The 26,710-nt window shown below is 38.0% G+C and overlaps 2 protein-coding genes across 2 annotated transcripts; one reads left to right on the forward strand and one right to left on the reverse strand.

Annotated features, from left to right (window-relative positions):
• Positions 1-9,503: 9,503 nt before the first annotated feature.
• LOC118648859 (KH domain-containing protein 3-like) lies at positions 9,504-10,787 on the forward strand. Its single transcript, XM_036295323.1, has one exon. It carries the CDS (start codon positions 10,155-10,157, stop codon positions 10,599-10,601), a length of 447 nt encoding a protein of 148 aa, XP_036151216.1. The 5' UTR covers positions 9,504-10,154; the 3' UTR covers positions 10,602-10,787.
• Positions 10,788-14,898: 4,111 nt separating this feature from the next.
• LOC118647340 (cilia- and flagella-associated protein 251-like) lies at positions 14,899-20,503 on the reverse strand. Its single transcript, XM_036292098.1, has 2 exons — positions 20,493-20,503; positions 14,899-15,502 (listed from the first exon to the last, which is right to left on the reverse strand). Exon 2 carries the CDS (start codon positions 15,277-15,279, stop codon positions 14,920-14,922), a length of 360 nt encoding a protein of 119 aa, XP_036147991.1. The 5' UTR covers positions 15,280-15,502; positions 20,493-20,503; the 3' UTR covers positions 14,899-14,919.
• Positions 20,504-26,710: the final 6,207 nt, after the last annotated feature.

The following is a 26,710-nucleotide window of genomic DNA, read 5'->3' on the forward strand; positions in this document are numbered from 1 at the left end:
TCTTGTCTACTGTCTGCCCTAAACAGTCCGAAATCAAGCGCCTAATATTGAAATTTTGCACAATTTGAAATATACAAAATATTAAATTATATTTTATGTATGTTTTGAAGACAAAACCATTAAAAAAGTAAGTTCTATGGCGAAACAAGTCACGATATCAAAAAAGGGGAAATATGCACAATTAGGACCTATACGTCGATAACTTTGACCTTAAGATATGTTGTTATGGACATAGTCCTGAATAATTCCTTGCAAGAATTACGTAGCGGACGGCATTAATGTAGGAGATGTAGTAAATTAAATACATAATATCGGTGCTTTAGATAAAGCGCGTGTGTGCGTACACACACACGCGGGAGGCGCGGGTGTTTTGCCCTTCCTCTCCCGCACTCACCTGCCGGTAGGGATGTTCTGGGCAGAAGTGCGCAAAAATATGGTGCCTACTTTATTGAGAAATAACTATAACTATAGTCAGTTAAGTCGTAATTTATTATCAACCAAATACGCATGGTACTTTTGTGTACTTTTGCTCAGAGCACATCGGTGAGGTGCGGAAAGAGGAAGGCGAAGGCCGCCTTTTTGCATTCTCTCGGTGTGTGTGTTTGTGTGTGTGTGTGTGTGTGTGTGTGTGTGTGTGTGTGTGTGTGTGTGTGTGTGTGTGTGTGTGTGTGTGTGTGTGTGTGTACACACACTTACTGCTTCCACCAAACGCAGTTTTCGTATGTTACATTACGAAAACAACAAGGTCAAGTATTAAATTAGGCAATTGTTATTTCAAACGGAATTGTTTCCGAATAGTTTTCTCATACGTGTCCAGGTCACATTATGTCATTGAAATCAGAGAGTACTTCATTAAATGCAACATTTACCGTTTTTTGTTATTTTTATGACGATATCTTAGAAAGTACAAGCGACCACCTAATTCTATTAACAGTTTTGAATTTAGGGAACAAAAATATCTACATAAAATCTACTACTTTTTAATTAATTTTTCGTATGGGCCCTAATTGTGTATATTTATCCAGAAAAGTGTTAACGCAATTCCTAACAGCGTTTTTAGCAATAATTTTTTTAAAAAGTTGCAAACAAATTTTTTTTTTACAATTTGTTATAAACAAATTAACAAATAATTACCCAAACTAAAATAAACCACGCCAATCAATTCTACGTAAAAAACCACGACGAAAATATGTATAACATGTCCATATCATAAATATCCATATTATGCACATAGAAACTGTTTATAAATTTTTTGTAATAAATGGCGATATTTACATAAACATATTATACATATTCTTGTTGTGGTCTCCCTAGAATCGATTAGCATGATTTATTTTAGTCTAGGATAATTATTTGTAAAATTGTTTATAACAAATTGTTTAAAAAATTGTTTTACAACTAACTTTTTTTTGCAAAAATCATTGCCAGGAATGCTGCCAGAAACTGCGTTAACACTTTTTCAACATCGTGACTCGTTTCGCCATGGAACTTAACCCATAGGTTAATGGGTTAATTTTTATCGTTATAAACATTCTTGTTTAATATTATACATAATAAATTATCATTATAAAGTAAAATTACAAGTAATACTGAATAAATAAATTATGATTTCAATGACTGTATAGTTTGAATCACACTCTAAAATATTTGGAAATTTTGTTCCCAAATTCATCATACTAGCGCCATCTGTTAGCGCTTATATAGAACTTAAATAGGACTCAAGCTATGCATTTAATATATATATGAAATGTCCCCAAACCATGCATTCAATATATGGATACTTTGAGACATGTCTTCAAAGTATACAAATGTCTTCAAAATATGCGTTTAATAAAAATTTTGTCCCCAAAGTAAACGTTTCACATATATATATATATATATTATATGTGAAACGTTTACTTTGGGGACAAAATTTTTATTAAACGCATATTTTGAAGACATTTGTATACTTTGAAGACATGTCTCAAAGTATCCATATATTGAATGCATGGTTTGGGGACATTTCATATATATATTAAATGCATAGCTTGAGCGGGACAAAATTTTTATTAAACGCATATTTTGAAGACATTTGTATACTTTGAAGACATGTCTCAAAGTATTTAAGTTCTATATAAGCGCTAACAGATGGCGCTAGTATGATGAATTTGGGAACAAAATTTCCAAATATTTTAGAGTGTGATTCAAACTATACAGTCATTGAAATCATAATTTATTTATTCAGTATTACTTGTAATTTTACTATATATATACAATATTAATAATAATAAAAGAATAGAAAAATAAATTTAAAACATTTTTTAACATTGTTATTGTATATTATTAGAAGTGGAAGGTTGATGAATTTTTTTTTTCATTAATCTTTTGCTAACTTATTAGCTTTTTTTATTTGTATATTTAATAAATTATTACAAATTTTTATTATTTGATTAATATTTTTATTGAAATTAATTTTATTATAATTTAAAAAAGACAATAAATTACATTAATATTAAAAAATTAAGTAACAAATAATAATAAATAATACGATTAATGATATTGATGATTGATATCAATTAATCTGCTTGACGCCCGCGACGCTTGAGATAAGCGGTCACGAGCGGGGGGAGGGGGAGCATAGGTGCCTTTCGTCAAGTATCAACGTGCTGGCCGCAAACGCACATTTTCGTGGCAGCCTTGAAGAAAAAGAGACGGATATCTCTTTTTAATATCCGAGTAGCGACAGAAAATAAGAACAGAAGTAGTATATATTATTTATAGATAATAAAAATATAGAACATAACACATAATACAAAATATAAATAATATATAAAAATTATAGCGCCAATGACTTATTTATTATGTACCGTCTGTTTTAATTTTTTTTTAATTGGTGCTGAAAATGTGTATATGTGCTATATGCAGATTTTTAATACTGGCAATGATTTTTGTAATCTATATTTCCTATGTATTACGCAAAAAATTTCCAAAAATCTATAGTGGCTCTAATTTGAATTATTCATTTTTTGTCGCGCTCCGTATCGTCGTAATTCTTTATCATCCTCTCGTACACTGGTAGCAGCGCCGCCGCGCCGTCGCCGTCGCCGTCGCTGTCGTTCTCTCGTACACCGGTAGCGGAGTCGGAAATACATATATACACATATAATATGTGGTTTGAGAGCATGTATCTTGTCATATGCTCGTATCCTTGCATCGCAGGCGATACCAAAATGTGGGCATTGAAGAAAAATTCTTACATTGCCTGGATTCGAATCAGAGTCAATCTGATCTTTTCAATGACGAACGGAGCGCTTTACCACCTGAGCCACAGTAGCTTACGATTTGTCCTGCTTTAATTTAGATATCTGCTACTACCATAGGCTGTGTTCGGAAACGTCACCCGAGTGCTCTTGGATATCATTCTATCTTGGATATCATTCTATCATTCTATCTTGTATTAATATTACATAATAATATAAAGGTACATAATGTTTATTAAAGAATAGATGCATAATGTAAAATTCATGTTTCACTTACGGCCTTTAGTGGTCTTTAGTATTTTATTATTTTTTAGATATAATCAAAAATAAAATATATGACCTTTATTCAAATATTGACATGTATACAATTTTTATTTATTAGTTGAAAAAAAGTTAAAAATTATTAAGTGCAAGGAATTAATTAATATACAAATAACAAATTTTTCTCCATTTATTTTGCAACTAACCGGTTTGATAATTTAGAAATTATTAGTTACATTACAATAAATATAAACAAATATAAAATTATATAACTAATAAAAATAATAATAAATTTATGAGATGTAATAGTGATATATTTTTATTAAAATTTTAGTTTTAATGGTTTTTCATTGTGTTATTACATTGTACGGAAAAATTGTTAATAATAAATCGTAATTTATTCGATGTGTGAGCTAATTGATATAATCGAGTGATTTGGGCTAAGGTCCACTTGATGCTATAAACATTTCAAAGCATTTTTTGATTGACCAATTTGTAAAATTCTTTGTTCCGATTGGTTAATAAAATATTACGAAGCGTTTGCAGTGTCAAGCGGCCCGCAGCCTTTGTAAGCAGACGAACAGAGAACAAGCGCACGAAAAGAAACAGAACATGAGCGCTCCGCGATCTCGTTTAATTTTGACAAATTAAAGATGCACACATTCAAACGTACAGTCATGGTATGGTATATACGTCATGGTATATACGTATGTGTCTTTCGTTTGTCAAAATTAAGCGAGACTTCCACTAGAGAATAGATATTAGTAGGAATAAAAAGGGGATTCTAATTACAGAGCTCCGAGGTAGGAGCGGGTTGCGGGAGATATTTGTGGGCGCGGGGAGGATGCGAACCGGGAGATCTCGTCACACGCCGAGATAAGTGGAAGGGGAGATCGCGTGTCACAGGCACGTTTCGGGGTCCGCGACCGTCCCCGAGAAGCAGCTGAACGGGAGAGGGAGAATCGCGCTCCGGGGCCGGCGCCCGCCGCCGCCGCACCCCGCCGCTGTCCGCTTCAGCCAAGATGTTCGCTCTCTCCCTTTATTGCGAATCTGTCTCTCTCGCTTGTACGCGATGTCTCCGCTCAGCTATTTCTCGAAACGTGCCTGCAAAACGCGGTTCTCCCTTCCACTCATTTTGGCGTGTCGCGAGATTCCCCGATCCGCATGCCCCCCCTCCCCCTCGTCCGCGTCTACGAAAGTACGAATATCTCAAGCAACCCGCTCGGGGAATCTCCCCCTCCCCCTTCGTAGTTAAAATACCCGCTTTATTCCTACTGATATTTATTTTTCTCTCATCAGCTGTTCATAGAAATATAACTAAATATTGTTACGTCTAATGTAGCACGTAATTAATAGAATATTTTGTCGCTAATTAATGAATTGCTCACATTAATTAATTTTTTCTTATAACAAAAATCATATAGAAACATATATATATGTTAATATTTAATTAAATAACAGTCATAAATTGTATTGTCTATAATATGTAAAAATAATACTAAAAGCTATAAAAAGCCGTAAATTAAACACGAATATTATTATATATACAGGGTGATTCAAAATATATGTCCTTGCATAGACGTATTCTTAGTAATATTCTGAGTCAATTTTTTCTTTCGCAAAAAATTATCCAGAGCTTAGATTTCTAGATATAATAAAAAATAGTTTACGTATCCTGAATCGGATACAAGAGGTAAGCAGGGGTGGCACAACTCACCGCTGCTCGCGGGCACCACGAGCACTGCGAGGCGTCTGCTGCGCTCAATAATCGATAATCATCTCAATTATCTTTAACACAGATTTTTAATACAAATTTAAAATTAATTTTCTATCATCTAAATAATTACGTAGAATATTCAAATTGATTGCTAGAATGTCAAATTTTTTGCTCTCCGGGTCTCCATGTATGCATTTCCAACATATTCTTCAACAAATTATAATAGTAAATCATATTAATCAATATTTTTATTTTTAAGTTGCCGCGTTTCCAGACACATATTCGACAGTGTTATCACACAATAACCAATAAAGTCAGTTGTCTGCTTGCTTAGCTGAGCTCGATGTCAGCTGACATCGAGTAACTAGTAAACACGCGTTGTGTGTTCGTCGAGTAAACACGCGTTTCTTTCTTCGAATAATTTTGACGCGCCGAGTGATTAGTAATGTTTAATAGTTAAATGTTTCTACTATTTTTGTTCTATTTTGTTTCTACTATGTTCGTACTATTTTTTTGATGTGTAAATAAATTCGGTCAAGTGAGTGAACAGAGTGTGTGTGTGAATGTGTGTGTGTGTGTAAATGAATGAACCCAGCAAACACAGAACATTGCAGCAACATTGCGGCAATGTTGTAATATTGCTGTGATGTTGCTACAATGTTATAACATTGCCGCAATATTGCTGCTATGTTCTGTGTTTGCTGGGAAGTGATAAAATGTAAGAAGAAAGAAAAAAAGACTTTTAATCCGATAAACTAAAAGATAGATCGTGAGAATAATCAATTGGTTGCAGGATGGTACGTGCGTAAACAGGTTCAAACAAGTTCTCTTCCCCCCTCTCTCTCTCTCTCTCTCTCTCTCTCTCTCTCTCTCTCTCTCTCTCTCTCTCTCTCTCTCTCTCTCTCTCTCTCTCTCTCTCTCTCTCTCTCTCTCTCTCTCTCTCTCTCTCTCTCTCTCTCTCTCTCTCTCTCTCTCTCTCTTTGTCACCTATTCATTTCTTCCTTTATTACATAATATTCGGGTGATTCAAAATACTAAATACCATCGTTAAAGATAATTGAGATGATTATCGATTATTGAGCGCAGCAGATGCCTCGCGGTGCTCGTGGTGCCTGCGAGCAGCGCTGAGTTGTGCCACCCCTGCTTACCTCTTGTATCCGATTCAGGATACGTAAACTATTTCTTATTATATCTAGAAATCTAAGCTCTGGATATTTTTTTGCGAAAGAAAAAGTTGACTCAGAATCTTACTAAGAATACGTCTATGCAAGGACATATAGTTATTTTGAATCACCCTGTATATATATATATTTTACATACATAATATTTATTTACATAACATTATGTAAGTATATTATTTAATATAGCCAAAAATGTATATCTATACGTCATAAATAAAATATTAATACCTATGTAAGGCGCTTCGCTCATCATCGGAAGGATCAGATTGACTCTGGTTCGAACCCAAGCACTGCTGAGTGCTACGTATTCGGCAATTTTCCAAAATGGCAATAATTCCCCGTTGCCGTGCATGAAAGGACGGCAACAGCGATAACGATGGCGATAATGCCGCTACTGGCATACAAAATGATGACAATAGTGACGGCGCCGCTACCAGTGTATGAAAGGATAATAAGAGCAATAAGGAGCAAAGAAAGCTTACCTAGAGCCACTGTAGATTTTTTTTATGCTACGTAACATACAATGTAACACATAATATAAAATATGAAAAAAAATATTGAGCGATGTAATGAATAAGCCCTAGATGTTTTATATATTTTTATATTTCATACATTATGTATTACGTTGTTTATTATTATCACGCATAATTTTATGTTTATAATGCGTATAATTATCCAAAATCTGTGTCATTGAAAGACATTATACAAATTCTTACTAAAATAATATTGAAAGAACATTCCCGTTTTCAATTAATAAATATAAAATATTTATACACATAAAGACGTAATAAAGATATGTATAACATTTTATACAAATTAATCATAAATAATCAATGCATTAATAGGTATTGTCCAGTTTTATGTATACCGCTAATTTATAAATTTACATTATTATATGTAAAAAATTTAACACTTAAATTCTAAAAATAATTTCAAAAAATGACATTAAAAATTAACTTGTCAGCTTTTTCACGAAAAATTAACATTAAATGTTTATAAAACAATTTTTTAATTATAATAATTACTTCTGAAATTATGTCTGAAATTATCCATGTCATTTGCATAAGTTACATAGTTTATGATAAGATAAACATAGTTACATGATATCCCATACGAAATATGAATTAAAATATCTCATTTTTTTATAATGTTTATAAAAGAAAGTTGATACTACAAATTATATAAGTTTCAAGAAATATTTTACAAATGATACGTGTGAGTAAAAATTGAATAAAATGTATACACGCGCGTGCACGTGAGCTGTGCTAGTTGTACTGCGATTTCGAGCCTGCTCTCGCACACATCGTGCTCTATCTATCCGTCACACTCTCATGTCAGTTACATTTAGTCGTCAGCGTGCCCGTCGATAGAGTATCATTCCGTCCTTTTTTCCTCTGTTTTTTAATCAGCTCCGACTTTAAATTTTTGGCGTATAGTCCAATAGAATTAGCTTCAAAAAGGGCCGTTTTGTAAAAAAATTGATAACTCAGGTTTGGCTGTGTGTAAAGCACAATTAAGATGTGTAGATTAAGATAGATACATTTGCATCTCGCAAAAAGCTGATTATTGAAAAATTACGGTTTGAAGTGAGGAAAAAGCAGTTTTTTGTTTGCGCACCTTTCAAATGCATTTTACCCCATTTTGATAGCGTTATTATTTTAAAAGTTATATAATTGTTAATTAGACTTATTTTTTACACGTTTATTTCAAGCACTTAATTGCATTGCACACATTTCGCAATACCGATATACTATACTGCAACTTTATAAGAGAAAAAACTTTTGTTCGGGTTCGTGCATGGTCTCAAAAATGTAGAAATTAAATTTTAGAAGAACGCGTTTTGGATAAACAATTGACATTACTCGAAAAGAAAAGTTGTTAATATTTTTTGATGAAATTTGGTACACTTTTTTATCGTCATAAAAGCTCTATTTTCTTATAATTTCAAATGCTTGAGTTAATTTTTAAGAAATTATTAACAATTTAAGAAATAGCAAAAAAAACTGCTTTTTCCTCACTTCAACCCGTAATTTTGCAATAACCCCCAGCTTTTTGCGAGTTGCGAATCTACAAATATTAATTGTGCTCTATGCACAGTCAAACCTGAGTTATCAATTTTTTTTTAATGCTAATTCTATTGGACTAGTATGTTTATCGCGCGGGCGTCGCCGGTTGTTACAATAATTTTAATTGGCACATAATTGTAAATAATTATACAATATAGTCAATTATAATAGAAAATCAATTATACAATAAGAACAAATAAAAAAATTATTTTAGGTTTATATATTTTTCAAACATTGAAAATAAAGATCTTAATTTTTAATTAAAGTAAAAATACAACAAGAATTGGAGGATAAGATTTTGTGTAGAAAAAAATATAGATTTTTATTCTTAACTAAAAATATGAATTAAAGAATTTTAATGTTCCAATATATTTATTCAATGTAAAATTTGTCAATTTTTAACTTTTAAAAAATAACTATTAATTTTAAAAGACTTAATTTAAAATATTTTGAATTTTAAAAAATTTATTGACTTACCTAACATTGCTTTTGTAACAGTAAAAGTTAGTCAAAGAAATGAAAAATTTTTACTTTTATTCTTATAAAATTTATAAAAAATTTATAACAAAATTTATATAATAAAAACGCACGCAAAGCGCGCGTATGTGTTGTTTACAAAAAACTGTTTGTTATTAAAATACGTTTGTTATTAAATTTTTTTTTTATAAAATGCAATACAACGTGAAAACTATTCTGCAGCATATAACACGAGTATAAAATATGACCTAAATAGTCAATTAAAAATTAAAATATTAATTTCCAATTGAAAAAATTTATTGGAGCATTAAAATTTATATTCTCTATTTATATTTTTAGTTCAGAATTAAAATCTATATTTTCTCAATAAAAAGTTTTTATATTATTCTATTTTTTATTGAATTTTATTTTTAATTAACAATTAACATTTTAATTTATAATTTGAAAAAATATTGAAGTCTTCTAAAATTTATTTTTTAATTTTTTATTATACAATTAATTCTATTACAATTAATTAAATTGTATATAATTATTTTTATAATCATGCTCCGATCGTAATAATCGTGATAGCTGACAGCACTCGCGCGATAGACACGCCGAAAAAACGTTTAGACATCACGATTGCTTTGGAGTCCCAGCTGAGTTAGAAGAGAAGAGGAAATAAGAACGGAAAGACACTTTGTCAGCACGGGACGTCTCACGGATAGATGGAGCTCGATGTGTGAGTGTGCGTGCGTGCGTGCGTGCGTGCGTGCGTGCGTGCGTGCGTGCGTGTGTGTCGGGTTCGGAATCGCAACACAGGCCTGGCTGTGGACTGGGAAACGGTTGACCAAAGAAAGCGATTGTTTACAAACAAGAGACAATCGTGTAGTCCATGCTCAGAGACTCAGAGGTCAGATCGTCAGATCAGATTCTCTTCACAAATCAGTGTACTGACGACCGTCGCACAGTGTAGACCTGCGGAGCCGAGTTCATGAAAGTGGAAGGCAAAAGAACTCGCAGACGTAAGTATATATTTAATTACAAATATTTATTGTATGTAGATATTTTACTATTAAAATTATTATAATCTTTTTTAGCTAAGAGTGACGGTTGTGTTACATGCGTGTCAGAGACGGCACCGCTGCCGTATAAAAAGATATCGCGATCGGTGCATAAGAGGACGACGGCAGCGACGGCGCCGCTACCAGCGGATGAAAGGACAATAGCGACGATGCCGCTCCCGGTCTACGAGAGAATAGCGACAGCGACGGCGCCGCTACCGGTGTACAAGAGGATGATGGCAGCGACGGCGCCACTACCAGCGCGTGAAAGGACGACAGCGACGGCGCCGCTACCAGCGCATGAAAGGACGATAGCGACGGCGCCGCTACCAGCGCATGAAAGGACGACAGCGACGGCGCCGCTACCGGTATACGAGAGATCAACAGCGACGGCGCCGCTATTGGCACACGAGACGACGACAGCGACGGCGCCGCTACCAGCGCATGAAAGGACGACAGCGACGGCGCCACTACCGATATACGAGACGACGACAGCGGCACATTACATGCAGGCTATTACCTGGAAGGGTCGAGACGGAATTAACAAGGTATGTATCAATCACATTTTTTTAAATACTAGAACATTACGGCTGCGTTCGGAAACATCACCTGAGTGATCTCGGGTATTATTCTATCATTGTTGTTCGTTGAATGTGAGACAAGGATAGAATGATATCCAAGAGCACTCGGGTGACGTTTCCGAACGCAGCCTACATTGCACGCGCTTTGCACTATTTAGCCTTTTTATAATAAATCTGTTAGATTATAATAAACTTTTAGAAAAAAATTACATATTTTAAAAATATTTTAATGAAAATATATTTAAAAACGGAGTAAAAAATTAGGAGATATTTATATTTAAATAAAATAATAAATTATTAAAAAATTTTGAAATAAATATATTATACTATATTATAAAATTTTAAATAAAAACATAGTTTAAATTTATAAAATAAAATAACAATTAACGTTGTATTAAAATAATATTTATTATATTATTAAATAAAAAATATTAATTATATTAATAAAATAAAACTTTCAATTTTTTTTCAGAAAATAACTCAAACGGTGCATCGACTAATACAAAAAGAAAAAAGAAAATTACGAAAATACGCATTTGATCCACCGGCACCACCAGCAAGAATCATCGCAACCCTTCTTGTATCGATGCAAGGATACGTCCCGGCATCACCCGCGATGCAAGGATACGTTCCGGCATCGCCCGCGATGCAAGGATACGTTCCGGCATCGCCCGCGATGCAAGGATACGTTCCGGCATCGCCCGCGATGCAAGGATACGTTCCGGCATCGCCCGCGATGCAAGGATACGTTCCGGTATCGCCCGCGATGCAAGGATACGTTCCGGCATCGCCCGCGATGCAAGGATACGTTCCGGCATCGCCCGCGATGCAAGGATACGTTCCGGCATCGCCCGCGATGCAAGGATACGTTCCGGCATCGCCCGCGATGCAAGGATACGTTCCGGCATCGCCCGCGATGCAAGGATACGTTCCGGCATCGCCCGCGATGCAAGGATACGTTCCGGCATCGCCCGCGATGCAAGGATACGTTCCGGCATCGCCCGCGATGCAAGGATACGTTCCGGCATCGCCCGCGATGCAAGGATACGTTCCGGCAGCACCCGCGATGCAAGGATACGTTCCGCGGTATTATTAATGTCATGCACGCACGCACGCACGCACGCACGCACACACACTATGAACAAATATTATTTAGCCTTTACATTATTTAGCGTATGTCGAAAATTTTGATATGTACATAGCATATGTATATGTATATGTATTTATGTATCAAATTAAAAAATTGAACTTACAAAATGTATCTATTTTATACGTTATCCTTGTAAGTTTATTATAGTTTGTTTATAAATATAATTGTCATAGCAAAATATTAAAAAAATGTAAACAGATAGACTAAAAAATCGAATTTTTTATAAAATCTGATTGCTATATGGGATCATGATACAATATTATTTTAAATGTAACACACTATATTATATTCGCATATATAGTATTATATAATACTATAATAAGTATTATATTCGCAAATTGTCCTATATAGAAATTATTTAAAAAAGGGAAGTATGTTGTTTTATTGAAATAGGAAATATAAAATGATAATATATCTGTATCCACTCATCTTTCTTGTTTTTACAAAATAACATTCTTATTTTTTCAAGAGTTGGATACAGATATGATTTTATATCAATATCCAACTCTCATCTTGCCCGTTTCAACAAAACAACATACTTTATTATTTAAAAAAAATAATTTCTATATAGGACTGTAACGAGCCGTTTCTCCGCCACGTTAAGGCATATAGATACGAGGCCGTTACCCTCCTACCTCGTGTAGTCCCCTCCGCTTATCTCGGTCTCCCCGCACATCTCCACTCCTCTTGTCACCAAACGGGGGCTATAAAAGCCCTCCGCTGGTGATAAGAAAGCAGATCTCCCCGGTCTAGCGAAGTGAGCCGACCGATCCTCTCAGCGAATTGAGCTGAGCCTCCAGAGCACGCACTGAGTGCCGAACTTAACCTAAAACCGGCTTCCTTACTAGCGCGCACTGAGCGCTTCCACGCGCCACGCAGTGAGTGGCAGAACACCGCCCCGCTCGTCACCCGGATCCCGGTACGCGTACTGAGCTACCGATCCCGACCGTACACGGGGACCCCGCACTGAGGGGAAATCGCCGACGCGGAGGATCATCCACGCGGGATGATTCCTCAACGATAATAACAGCTGATCGTCGAACAGCTGATCACCGTGGCTGTCGAGCCGAGCTCCGCGCCGCGCAGTCGCGCACCGCCGCGACCGATTCGGCGAATGAGAACGCCGCACCGTACCGCGCAGCCGCGACCGTAACGCCGCAGCCAATCCGGCTACCGCCGCGACCGACACGAACGCCGCCACACATTACACCGCCGCGATTATACCGCCACGAACATCGTAGTCTGTAAGACCGGCCGCTACTGCCGATCGACACACCGACCGATACACGGGCCGTACGCCCGCCGCAGCCAATCCGGCACCGAATACTCAACGCGCACATGCGCTCCGCGACACACGTCGCCATAGCAAATCACCCGCGACTCACATAGCGAGATATTAGGCTAAGTTGTACATATTAGAGCAGGGACATTGTAAATATTAGTTAGGCTTAGAATATAATAAATACTACTTGTTAACTATATACCGCTTGCCTCCGTTATTCATTTAACCAGCCCGCCGCCCGAACCCTGAATTACCGCGGCTATCCGTAGCCCATCATAATTAAAAATTCACGGTTACAGGACTATTTACGAATATAATATTTAGGATGTTACATCTATAATAATGATAAGGAGATCCATAAAAAACAAGGGGATAAGGTTGGCAATGATGGAAAATGTATAGAATCGATAAATTTATTTCTGAAATTGACAACACTGTGATGCATTCAGGAGTAGCATAGAGGCAGAACTGTGATTGTGACAGATAATGCATGTAAAGTTAAAATAATCTCACTGAGATGACAGGTCAGCAAGACGCAGATTAGTGCTAAATATTAAACTTTAATGAGATTATTAATTTAGGATCTTTACAATACGAGTTATTGCAAACTGTCTTTGCTGTTTAACTCTGACTGCACTTATTATGTAAAGATAATCTTTTTTTATAAAATTATGTGATTATGTATTTATTAATTAAATTAATTAATAAATACAACTAGAGTTAAACAGTCATTTTACAGTAACTCGTGTTGTAAAGATCCTAAATTAATAATCTCAGATCAGACTTTCTGTAATAGTATCGATATTGCAATGTGAAATAATATTATTACCGAAATAGTACCAAGAATAATATAGGTTGATTATTATTTCTTAAAAGAAATAAATGTATAAATCTTTTTTGTAAAGATTTAATGATCATATTAATTAATTTAATTAATAAATACATAATCACATAATTTTATAAAAAAGATAATCTTTACATAATAAGTGCAGTCAGAGTTAAACAGCAAAGACAGTTTACAGTAACTCATATTGTAAAGATCCTAACCTAAATAACCAAACCTGCAAAAGCAGAATCCCACAGCAAAGCCACAGCCTACTGTGTCCGCACCAAACTCGTGTTCCGCAGACAGAGACCGCATTCGACAGATCTGCTGCTTTTCTGCCAATATGCTGTCAGATTTTGTTCAGCAGATTCTGTCTACAAAACACAAGTCCAATGCAGACACAGTTGGCCATAAATCCGCTGTGTGGGACTCTGCTTTTTCAGATTTGGTTATCTGGGTAAATTAATAATCTCATAAAGTTTAATATTTATCACTAACCTGCGTCTGGCTGACCTGTCATCTCCGCGAGGTTATTCTGATTTTCCATGCACCATCTGTCACAATCACGGTTCTGCACTACATACCTCCGTGCTACTCCTGAATGCACCACAGTGTTGTCAACTTCAGAAATAAATTTATGGATTCTAGAGATTTTTCATTATTGTCAACATTATCTCCTCTCTTTTTATAGATTTTGGCTCCTTACCATAATAATATTGTATTGCTGATACCATATAACATTTATTAAAAAATAAAAAAAATTGATGTACAAAAATTTGGTATGCCCAAGTCATATTTAATATTGCATTTTTGTTTATACGTTTGTGAATAAACATAGATAGATAGACTTTATTGTGTCCCAATATGGGGTTACAAGGCGCTTTTTCCACGGAGCGTTCCCGAATTGTTCACAGTTGTATCCTCTCTACTCCCGAACCGACCTGGCCATTTGCGGCCCTTACATTCTAACACCCCCACCCCCCTCGCACGCCCTTATCCCCTTTTCCCCACCCCCTAATCCCACTCTCTCCTCTCTTTTGCCCCTTCTTCATTGTCCTTCTTCCCTTCATCTCTCTTCATCTCTGCTCTCTTCCTTCTACTTCTCCTCCTTGATTTCCTCTTTCCGTTTTTCATCAAGGGGCCTCTCCTCCTCTCCTCTTTCTCCTATCTTCCTCTGCTCTCTCCGCCTCTTCGTCTCTTTCCCCTCATGCTTTCTCGCCGTCTCTCCTTCTTTCCTGCTTCTCCTCCTAAGACAATCAATTAAATCATTATTCTCCTTCCACCTCTCATTCTTCCCAACTTGCCGTCTCTCCGTCATCTCTCCACTTTCCGTGCTGTTGAGCCCCACCGACTCTTTACGCTCTTCTCTGCTCTTTTCACTCTCCTGCTCCTCGTAAACTCCTCTCCTTGTCTCTCTTTCTCCTTCTCCGATCTCCTCGGCTCCTCTCTCTTCCATCTGCTTGACCGTTCTTCTCTTTCACTAGCAAGCCGTTTATCCATACATTCATACTCCTCTACATATCAGCCATACATATAAAGATATAACATATATAAAATATATAATACAAAACAGGAACGAAATATACAATAACAAGATAATCACAATTGTAAACGAAGCGGAAGTCCACCTGTCCCCCAACTTCTTCCCTATCAATATCTCATTATAATATATTACATGTCTAATCTCCTCCTACCAACCTGGCCATTGAGCAGCCTTAGAGACGTATACCCCTCCTCCCCTCCACGGCCCTTCTATACCTCTTTCTCCCTCTCTCCCCTTCCTTATCCTTCCTTATCCCCTCTCGCTTCCTTCTCCAAATGCCTTCACTGCCGCTTCCAAGTTAATTTCTCTCTGCTCCCCTCTCATTTTATCTAACTGTCCTCTCCCGAACTCCAATTCTTCTGGCTCCGTCATCCTCTGCCTCCTCCTCTACCCTCTGTCTCTCCTCTCTCCAGTTTCTGTTTCTATTATCACCTCCTTTTTAACTCCTACCTATAACCAAAAACAACTCTTATTTTCCTTCTTGCAATCCGCCTATCCTCCTCTTCCCCTCCCTCCTCCCTGTCACTTCCTCCCTCCTCCTTGCCGTCTCTTCCTGTCTTCCTCCTCCCTTCTAATTCAGCATTTTCTCTCTCTCTCATTTTTTGCCTCTTCTACCCTCTCCGCTCTCTCCTCCATCCTTTTCTTCTCCTCCTTGTCTCTGCTTCCTCCCCCCCACCAGTCTCCATCGTCCCTCTACTCCGCTCCCTCTCTACCCCGACTTTCTTTGCTCCTTGTTCCCTTTCCGCCTCTTCTCCGCTTGTCTCCACCCGACCGTCTTTTTCTTCCCCTCTGCTACCTCTTTTTTCTCCCTGGCCGCTTCTCCATACCTTTCTTCCCCTCTTTTCTTCCTCGTCTGGATCCAAGTTCTCTTCTCCCGTCTGCCACCTCTCCAGTCTCGCCTCCAGACTTCTAAATCTTTTCCTAACCTCTTTCAACCCTTTTGGCATTTTTACTCTGTTTTCTTAATTCTCTTCCAGACTCTTCTATCCTCCTCTCGACCGCACTTTCTTCCCTCACTCTGTCCTTTTCCGTCTCCTTCATTATCCCATTCTCTTCTCCTCATTATTAAATTTCATCTCTGTCTCTATTTTCACCTCATCTGCTTTCTCTCACTCTGCTATTACTGTTTCTGCTGTTTGTGAATAAACATAAAGTCCTGAAAACACAGTAAAAATGAGAGCCAAGTTTTTGCTTTACTATCTAAATTTATACATGTGCCGTGTCCATGGCGCTGAAGCGCCTATAGACGGTCCTGCATGGCAATCCTGCTTCTAGGGCTCGCAGAGACGATCTCACATTATTGTTATTTTAAATTAGGGAAATCTTTTTATTGAGTAAACAGAATTCTAAATCCTTCTCCAGAATTAAAGTATAGATAATAAAATTTAGTGCTAACCACAATTTCATTCGAAAAACGAAAAAAAATTACAATATTCTACTTTTGTTATCGACTTTTACAGTCGTGTCGTAGTTTTCAAAGTAATGCGCGCGCGTATATGTGTACGTGCGTGCATATGTATATGTCAGGCCTGTTCAACTCGCAAGTTAAACTCGCTACTTTTTCACATTACATTCCCACAAGCAGTCAGAAAGCTACGAAACGAGAGGAATAGAGATAATCGTGAAAATCGGCTGAAAAATACAAACCGACCTCAAGTCTAATTAGGTCGATAGATTATCATATGATCCAATGATGCACTTCACCGAACATTTGATTACAGCACCACCTATCATGCTATTCTGCAACTAAACTAGTGCTCTGTTTCTATCCTCGGACCGCTTCGGACCGATTCTTCACTCACACATATATACGAAATTTTCTCTGAGGCTTTTTCCTTATACCAAAGCTTCTAGCTCATTTCTGCAAGCATTTTATTATTCTTTCATGTAATAAGATTAGTGCGTACTAGTTATTTGTAAGTACAGAGTCTTTAAAACTTATGTGTTGCAGATGAAAGATACGAGACGACTGCACAAAAGTATAATTTTCTAACTTTTTTCGTTTTTTACATGAAATTATAGGGAGGCACTATTTGTTATTGTCTATACTTTAATTCTGGAGAAAAATTTTTAATTCTATGAAATCAGTAAAAAAATAGGCCTAATTAAAAATAATAACGTTCAATCGGTAAAACAGACGACTCCAGCATCCCCTTAAGTGTTACTTTTAACTGAGATTTTTCGCGTTGCACTACTCGCCCGATGTATCTCGGTCTGGCTCGGCTCTAATTAACTTAACTAAAGTTGGTCTACTATCGGATAACTAAAATGAGGAACTTAACCTTAAAATAACTAAGTACGATTAATTCCCGCGGATATAAAATTAAATATCAAAATCTCAAAATAAAACATTGAAATTAAAATATGAACAAAACACAGAAATAGGGGAGGGGGGGTTTCCAGTGCTCTCTTTCGGTTGGCTCACTTGAGTCGTTCAAGCCGCAGGCTCTTCGTTTGCCTACCCTGGTTGTACTTCCCCTCGACTGCCCTGGTTGTGAAAAACTTCACGCCGCTCGGTCCCGGGGTCGGCTCCGCGTCGGATTGGGTGACTCTGCTGGACGGTCTCAAGGTTAGGTTGTGACCGGAGAGTCGGATTTGAGGAAGTTACGACCTTATATGCTATGAGCTCACGTACCTTTACCAGGTCTGTAACTTTAAAATGCGGTTTTTTTCCAAGAGATGGAGCACAAAGCCTATAGATGCTGGTGTCATAACCAATATGTCATTTTGTAGTTATGATAGTTAGCTTCAAAACGCCATATTTGTTTAAACGTTTAAGTGTTAATAGCATTTTTTTTCGGTGGTAAACATGTCGAGTTTTGAGCCGAACAAAGAGCATTTGCGGCACGTGCTGATTTTCTTATTCAATCAGAAGAAAAAAGCAGCGGAAGCACATCGAATACTTGTGGAAACATACGGTGCACATACTCTATCTGTCGATACTTGCGAACGGTGGTTTAAACGATTCAGAAGTGGTGATTTTGATGTCAGTGACAAAGAACGTGAAAATCGACCGAAAAAATTTGAAGACACCGAATTGCAAGCTGAAACCTGGCGAAACAGTTAATACTGATCGCTACCGACAATAAATGATCAATTTGAATTATGCGTTGGTCGAAAAACGACCAGAATGGGCTCAAAGGCATGGGAAGGTGATTTTGCTGCATGACAATGCACCCAGTCACACAGCAAAACTGGTTAAAAACACTCTGGCAGCACTTGGATGGAAAATATTACCTCACCCGCCGTACTCACCAGACCTTGCTCCTTCCGACTACAACCTGTTTTCATCTATGGGACACTCACTTGCCGAGCAGCATTTCCATTCTTATGAAGACGTCCAAAAATGGCTCGACGACTGGTTTGGCTTGCGCAACTTTCAATTCTTTTGGAATGGCATCCATAATTTGCCTACTAGATGGCAAAAATGTGTAGAAAGCGAGGGCCGACATTTTGAATAAAATATATTTTTCCATTTTTTCTAAATTATTGCGTATTTTTATTAAAAAAACCCGCATTTTAAAGTTACAGACCTGGTATTCTTTGCCTTCACAGTCGCCAGCTTCTTTAACCTCCTAGAAGCAAGGTAGGACGTTCCAAGATAGATTTCCCTCGTTGAACGTCGATGGTGTGTCAAATCCACGCGCCGCCACAGGCTAAGTTCCACTTTGAGGTTATGTTGACACCAGGCGCTATGCTGAGATATCCGCACTTAATTTCGCTTCCGCTGTACTAACTCTGCCTTTTCTGTTTCAGATACTGCTGCTTTCCCACCAAGGACTCGTCAGGATCGCCAATACCCCCCAGGATCTTCGCCAGGTAAGTATATTTATTTTTAGGTTATGTAATATTCGCGGCCCCGGATTTGATGAGGTATCTTCTTTCAGGTAACCTGGGATTCGTCGAGAGGACCAGGATCGCTCGCATAGGCAGATATGTAATCACACTTTGTTATTATTAACAGATAACAAAATAAAGGTTTATTAATAACACAAAGTTCTGGTTTTCAGTTAACACATTCCTGATCGCGTCGCTTAATCACAATCGAACAAACGCTTTAAGACACTGCTCAGTTCCATGAGCCTACTAGCATTCGGCTCGCAAAACACTTTGAGAATTTGTTATTTCTTTTAACGTGCAACGCACGGAACTTTCGCACGCGATTACAAACGGTTTTGGATACTCGCGTATCACTATCGCACGCCGCGCTCAGACACTCTGCGATTACGTCGCGAGATATCTGCTTTAAGGCTATTGGCGCGAAACTTCGTGCGAACCGCGTAAGCTTATTCCTCGGAAGATGCAAGGCGCGAAAAGCTCTCGAGAGCTCTCGCCGCTGCATTAAGTATCCTGGCGTCTCTCCTTCCACCGGCACATCTGCCAATCAGGGATAGCGTTGGTTCCTCTCTCCCGCCAATCAGGGATAGCATCGGTTTCTGCCGCACGACGCTCGATGGCATCCCCACTCCTGGTGGTGCCATTAATCACAACAAAGGGTCGTTCCTTCTGGCGTACGGATGTGTCCTCCCCACTGCTGGTTGTTCGTCTAATGGCGTGAGAGTGTCGTTTTGGGTCGAAACTTACACTGTAGTGCATCCCCGTGGACTTGCTGTTGTTTTTCATGTTTTTATAATATTGCACTTAAAAGTGCAGTGCGGTTGATCTAGGTGCCACTTAACGATCTTTTACAATATGTGATTTGAATATCAGAAATACATTTTGTTATGAGTGACACTCACAACGATAAAAAGGTGTCAGTAGCACGATGACGTAAGTCGGTCAGCTGCAGCAGTCAGCGTCGAGCGCATCGCGCGAGATTTCGCGCAATCCGCTCGACAATTAGCACAATGCTCCTTAGACAGCACTTGCTGTCTAAGTAATAATAATGGAATGCTGACCGTTTTACGCTTTTACGCAATCCTCCCCTTCTTTCGATCCAACTACCGAATTATCGGATATATAAACCGGCGAAAGAAGGTGAGGAACGGGTCAATCCGAAGTAGACAAACTAAGATAACACACGACACTCTGCTTTGCGGGATCGTGTATCGCCGAGATAACTTGTAAATACACAACCATGACACTCTGCTTTGCGGGGTCGTGGACAACGAGCTCATAGACGCGACACTCTGCCTTGCGGGGTCGCGATCTATTCACTGTAACCGAATACAAAAATAAAAGTGTTCAATACAACTAACGGTGTGAGTGACCAAATACCTTCCTCGCGAGATCTCTGGCAGCGATCCCAAATCGTACTCACAACGAGGGGTACAACATTTATTTATAGGTTAGCATATCGCTATTAGCATACAATATGCATACGAAACGAGAAAAGTAATGCATAGGCTTAATATAATTATCAAAGCAAGTAATAAAACATAATCAGCGAGCTGAGTTTGCAGCTCTGGCGTGTTTAAACTTAACATAGTGTAATATTGTTGCACTCTTTCTCTGCTCTAGCACACACTCGCGCTCGCGCTCGAAAAAGATAAGACACTGTTTCTCTCAAGAAAGGTTTATTAACCAAACGTTTACAAGAACGAGCTTGAAACACACACGAACGCAGAGACGTGCCAAGAACAACAACCACACGACTTTTAACAACATTCACATGGCAACCAACTTCGTTTGTCACAGCTGACCGAGGCGATTGATATATTGATTTCCACGACATCCGATTACAGCTGCCGTTCACAATGAGCGCGAGAACACCGCGCTCATAACACTACCCTCCCTCTTTTCAAAAATTGTCGTCCCGACAATGAAAGGGATGCAGTTTTGGTTCCCTTGCTGAGCTGCGTCGTTTTCTGCTCTCCTCGAGCTCCTGCAACGAGTTATCGAATGTCGACACCTCTGCTCCTTCTGAACCGACTTTTCTTTTCATTTTGGCGCTTCACTTCTCTTCCAAGACTTGCGCCCTTCTTTCTTGATCTTCGGACAAGGAGGAGGTAACTTTCCGAGGACTCCTTTGCTTCCTAAAGGGCATCCTTGTCCCCGCATTGTCACCCTTGTCTCGGCAGTTGCCCTAAGTCTCACGGGAAACCTCGGTCGAAAACCGTGAACGAGACAGTCTTCTAAAAAAAATTCGTTGAATTCTCCCTCTTAATCTTAGTGCCTCTTGCCTCGACGTCAAAGCTGCGACTGGACCTTCTCTGCCCATTCATCTTGCTCTCTGATTTTGCCATTAACTTTTTCTAAAACAAAACAGAAACAAAACAGCGACCAAACTTAATAATTAATAAATAAACGCTCCGTCTTCTTTAAAATACTTTAAACATTTCTTTCTAAGGAAGGGGCCAACCTATCAGCATGTACCACCTTTTTCTTATGCTTAACTGATTTTCGAATACAATAAACAATTTCACTAAGTCTTTTGACTACTAAAAAAAGACCTTCCCACGAATTCTGTAATTTGGGAGATCTCCCGAGTTTCCTTTGAGGATTGTAAAACCAAACTCTCCCCCTCATTAAAAAGAACTCGTCTGGCTTTCTGATCATACCAGACTTTTACTTGAGAAAACCTAACCTTCATACGATCCCTAGCCCCTCTTTGTATTTCTCCTATTTTCTCTCTCATCTTCTTAACATAGTCATTTACTTCTACTCGCTCTTCCGAAGGAGGTTTTTCTAACTGCAAATCAAGAGGTAGCCTTAGATCACGGCCAAGATAAAGCTCCGCTGAAGAAACTCCCGAAGCCTTGTGTCTGGAGGATCTATAAGCTAAAAGAAACATAGATATTCAGCGATTTCAGTTCTTTTGATTTTCAGAAGCATATTTAGTCAGAAAATTTGTAATCGTTTAGTGCTATCGTTCAACTTGGCCATCAGATGTGGATGAAGAGGGTAGTTCTCGTTTTCTTGATACCCAAAAGCTTCATCAATTCTAAGAAAAGTCTTGATTCAAAATTCCTTCCTTGATCTGTATGAATTTCCAAAGGAACGCCATGACGAGAAATAACTTGATTAACAAAAACTTTAGCAACTGTTTTGGTTCTTATGTTTTTGACAGGAAACGCCTTTACCCCCACTTGGAAAAACAATCTACAATTACTAAAAAAAATCTATTTCCCAATGTAGTCCGCGGAAGAGGACCCAAGTTGTCCATCTGAAGTCTTTCAAATGGCGCTCCCACATTAAATATTTGAAGAGGAGATTTTCCTTTTCTGAAGGACCTCTCTTTTCAATACAGATCTCGCAAGTCTTGCACCAGTTCTCCACGTCTTGCTTGCAAGAAGCCCAATAAAAGCGCTTGCGAATCTTTTCTAAAGTTTTATTAATTCCGAAATGTCCTCCCGAAGGCGAATCATGAGCATCTTCTAGTATTTCTTTAATCCGTCTACGAGGTACAATTATCTGAAAAAATTTTTTTAAAATTTAGAGCTATCTATCTTTTATAAAGAACATCATCCCTTAAAATCAAAGCGTCCCAATACGACCAATATACAAGCGAACAAGACTCCTCCGAATTAATTTCTGCGCGAAGAGGACGTATCCCTATTTGTTTTCTCCGATAAAACAAAGAGATACAAGGATCTTCTAATTGATCTTTCTTCTACTCTTCAAGTCGCCCGTTAAAATAATACGAGCAAAAAAATTTACTTTTTCTTTTTTAAATTTCCTCTCAATCCTCGCACAAAAGGTACAACTCTCCTCTTTACATAAACGCTTGGAAAGCCCATCAGCATTCCTATGAGATTGACCTTTGCGATGAGCTATTTCAAAATCGAAATGTTGGAGCCTTTTCAACCAACGCTGCTCTTCCAAATCTTTGAAAGACATGAGCCATTTTAAAGAAATATGATCTGTACGAATTAAAAATCTCCGTCCAATTAAATAATGACGAAAGGATTTTAAAGATTCAACAATCGCTAATAGTTTGCGACGGGTAACACAATAATTTTTTTCAGTTTTGCTAAGGATTCGGCTGTAATACGCGATAACTCTTTCTTTACCCTCACGTTCCTGAGAGAGTATTGCACCAATTCCTATACCAGAAGCGTTTGTATCTAAAATAAATTTTCCCTTTTCATCAGGAAAAGCAAGAATTGTTGAAGAAATTAATATTTGCTTTAATTTTTCAAAAGTCTCTTGACACTCTTCTCGTTCCAATCAAATTAACATTATTTTCCGTTAAAACAAAAAGAGGCTTTGCTAAAAAAAAATCCTTTCACGAATTTACGGTAATAAGAACAAAACCCCAGAAAACTTTGTAATTGCTTTTTAGAATGAGAAATTGGCCAATCTCTCACAGCAGAAATTTTCTCCGAATCAGTGGCAACTCCCTCCGCTGAAATAACGTGACCCAAAAATTTAATTTCTTTTTTAAAGAATACACATTTTTTCGGATTGACTTTTAAATTAACAGCTTCTAATCTTAAGAAAACTTTTCAAATTTTTAAGCATTTCCGAAAAATCCTTTCCAAAAATAATAACATCATCTAAATAAACCAAACAATCTTATTCAATAAACCCTTAAGAACTTTCTCCATCATTCGTTCAAAAATCGCGGGGGTGTTACATAAACCAAAGGGCATTACCGTAAATTGCCAAAGTCCGTTACCAATCCAAAAGGCAGTTTTCTCCTTATCTTGCGCGCGAATTTTAATTTGCCAATAACCGCTTCTTAAATCTAGCGTAGAAAACCACGAGTTACCTGCAAGACGATCGAGAATATCGTCTATTCTTGGAAGAGGAAAAGAATCTTTAACCGTCACAGAATTTAACTTGTGATAATCCACACAAAATCTCAATGATCCATCCTTTTTCCTGACTAAAATCGCAGGAGAGACCCAAGGACTGTTTGATTCCTCTATTACACCCTGAATTCTCATCTCTTCTAAGGTTTTATTCACTTCCTCTCTCATATGGAAAAGAATTCGACGAGGAACCTGTTTAATGGAGAGAGTTTTCAACATTAATATAATATTCAAGGACATCACAATTTTCTGCCACTATTTTTTCGGAAAATACATTACTAAACTCCTTGAGAAAACCATCAAAAAATTTTTTCTAGTTAGAAGACAAATTTTTAGAATTTTTTTCTAGCAGTTTTTTCAAAAAAATTGGGCTTTTCTTATTTAAAAAAACTTGAATACGGGAGCAGTTAAATTTTTTTTCTTTTTCAATTTTTTTAAAACTAAAAGCTGATTCAAAAATATTTTCTAAATTAATTTTTCTTAAGAAATCCGCCCCTAAAAGACAATCCTCATCAATTTCCGCTACAAACATTTCAACCATTTCACTGAATTTCCCCAAATCAACTTACATCAAAACTTTAAATAAAATTGGAACCTTTTCCCCAGTAGGGTATCTTAAATTATTATTTTTTACAAAAATTTTCCTTTCCTTTCCGATAAACTTTTTATTTACAATAGAAACATTCAAGCCCGTATCAATCTTGAAAAAACATTTTTTTTGCCAACTCTTCCTTTAAAATAAAAATTACAGAAATTACACTTAATTTTATTAACATTAAAATTTTTAACATAATTTTTCGGAGAATTTTTAAAATAATTTTTCGGGAAAGCGCAAGTTGACCTTGAAATCGGCCACCAGCAGCACCCAGCACCCCGGTCCGGCTGTAGCAGTAGCGACGACATCCAGACAAGCATCGGGCGTAGCGAAGCTATTCGTTGCTGAAAGGTCGGAGAGAAAAACCCTCGAGGGAAAAAGCATCGTAAGCGTAGTTCTACAGCGCACCCCAGGGCAACCGGACGACGGGGCGAAAGAGCAGAAGGAGACCGGAAGGAGGACCCGACCCGAAGCCGAGAAGGAAAAGGCGTAGGACGCGCAAGCCCCACACGAGGTCAAACCCCGATCATTTATTTTGTTTATTTAAACTTGCGTTACTTCTATTTTATTTCAAGTCAAAAGCGGGCGGAAAGCCAGCGGGCGCGATTCAAGTCAAATTAATTTACAAATATATTTGGTTTAATCCTTTGTTTTATTACATACATATATTCGTGTGTTACTTATTATAGTTTTCAATCTTAGATTTAAGCGTTCTAAGTTTTCATTTTTTATATGTTTGCGTGTGACATTTTACACATCATGATTTATGTACCTTGCATGGTATTGCTCACTTTGGTGGCTATCTTTCTTTTAGTAGTCATAATTATAATAGTTTGTTTTCCAATATACGCGTAAAACAGTTTTGTTTTCATTTATTAACGCTAACTAGCAAAATGCTAGAAGTACAGCTTATGTGCTATAATATTAGTTTAATCGGATTAATTATCTTAAGGCTTAACGCCACGTTTCTTTTATCATACGCGTACAGCTTGTATTTTACCATTTTATAAGTTTTTAGAGTTTCTTTAGTCTATAAGTTACTTTTAAGAAACTGCACTTTAAGTGCAATCTTTGTTCAAAAACTGCACTTTTAAGTGCAATACGTAAAACTCGCAAAAACGTTAGAAGGCGCATAAGACTGCACCCCTAAGCACTTTCGAAGTGCCAACAACACCCGAAGACAGCGCCATGGTGGGGATGACACCTAAAGGCACGCCATGCGCGGATTGGCTGGGGCATCAGCGGTGGGGCACAGCACGGACACCGCGACCAGACAGCGCACCGGCACTCTCCCATTGGCGCGTGCGAGCGAGTGGGGGTATCCCCGAGCGATCGCGTCTGCGGCGTGCCCAGGCACGCTCCCGATTGGCGAGGCGTCGCCTGGAGGAGGAGGCGTCCCCGGCCGAGTATAAAGACGTGCGACGAGAGCTCTCGAAAGCTTTCGCGCGCCGGATATCATAGCGTTAACACCGCGGAAGACCGAAGTAAGAGTTTTCGCGCGCTATAGATCCTAGAGCTTACATCTCGGAAGACCGAAGTACGAGATTTCGCGCGTGCGACTGTTCCGTGCCGTGCACGTTAAAGAAGAGCTTTCGCGCGCCAACCATTCTAACATTAACATCGCGGAAAGTGATTATAGGGCTTTCGCGCGTTAAAAAAAGGGCGTTCCCGCCGATGCGAGACGGCGAGTTCCGCGGAATTGTGTGTGATTAAGATAGCCGCGTTATAAATTCGCACAGGCCGAACGCGAGTAGGCCTAATTAAAATCAGAAATCCGAAGTCACGAAACGATTGTGATTAAGCGTCGCGGACGGGTTTCTGTGACAGTTGAAGTTGAATAAACCATTTATTTGTTGTTCATAAAACACGTTTTGAGTTTATTCACTCATCCCAAAGTTTCTTGCGTGACTGTTCCTGAGACGAGACGGATTCCTGGCGAGCTGAGGAGAAGCAGTCCTGATTAACCAACGAGACCGCGGGTAAAATACCCTCTAAAAAATATTTACCTGGCGAAGTTTCCGTGGGACCGACGGCGACCTGGGAGGACATCCCG

Source organism: Monomorium pharaonis, chromosome 1 (assembly GCF_013373865.1).
Source record: "Monomorium pharaonis isolate MP-MQ-018 chromosome 1, ASM1337386v2, whole genome shotgun sequence".
Taxonomy (NCBI): Eukaryota; Metazoa; Arthropoda; class Insecta; order Hymenoptera; family Formicidae; genus Monomorium; species Monomorium pharaonis.

Bases quoted from the DNA above. Each gene is read 5' to 3' on its own strand.
- LOC118648859 (XM_036295323.1), top strand. From the start codon at position 10,155: ATGCCGCTCCCGGTCTACGAGAGAATAGCGACAGCGACGGCGCCGCTA.
- LOC118647340 (XM_036292098.1), bottom strand. From the start codon at position 15,279: ATGGAAGAGAGAGGAGCCGAGGAGATCGGAGAAGGAGAAAGAGAGACA.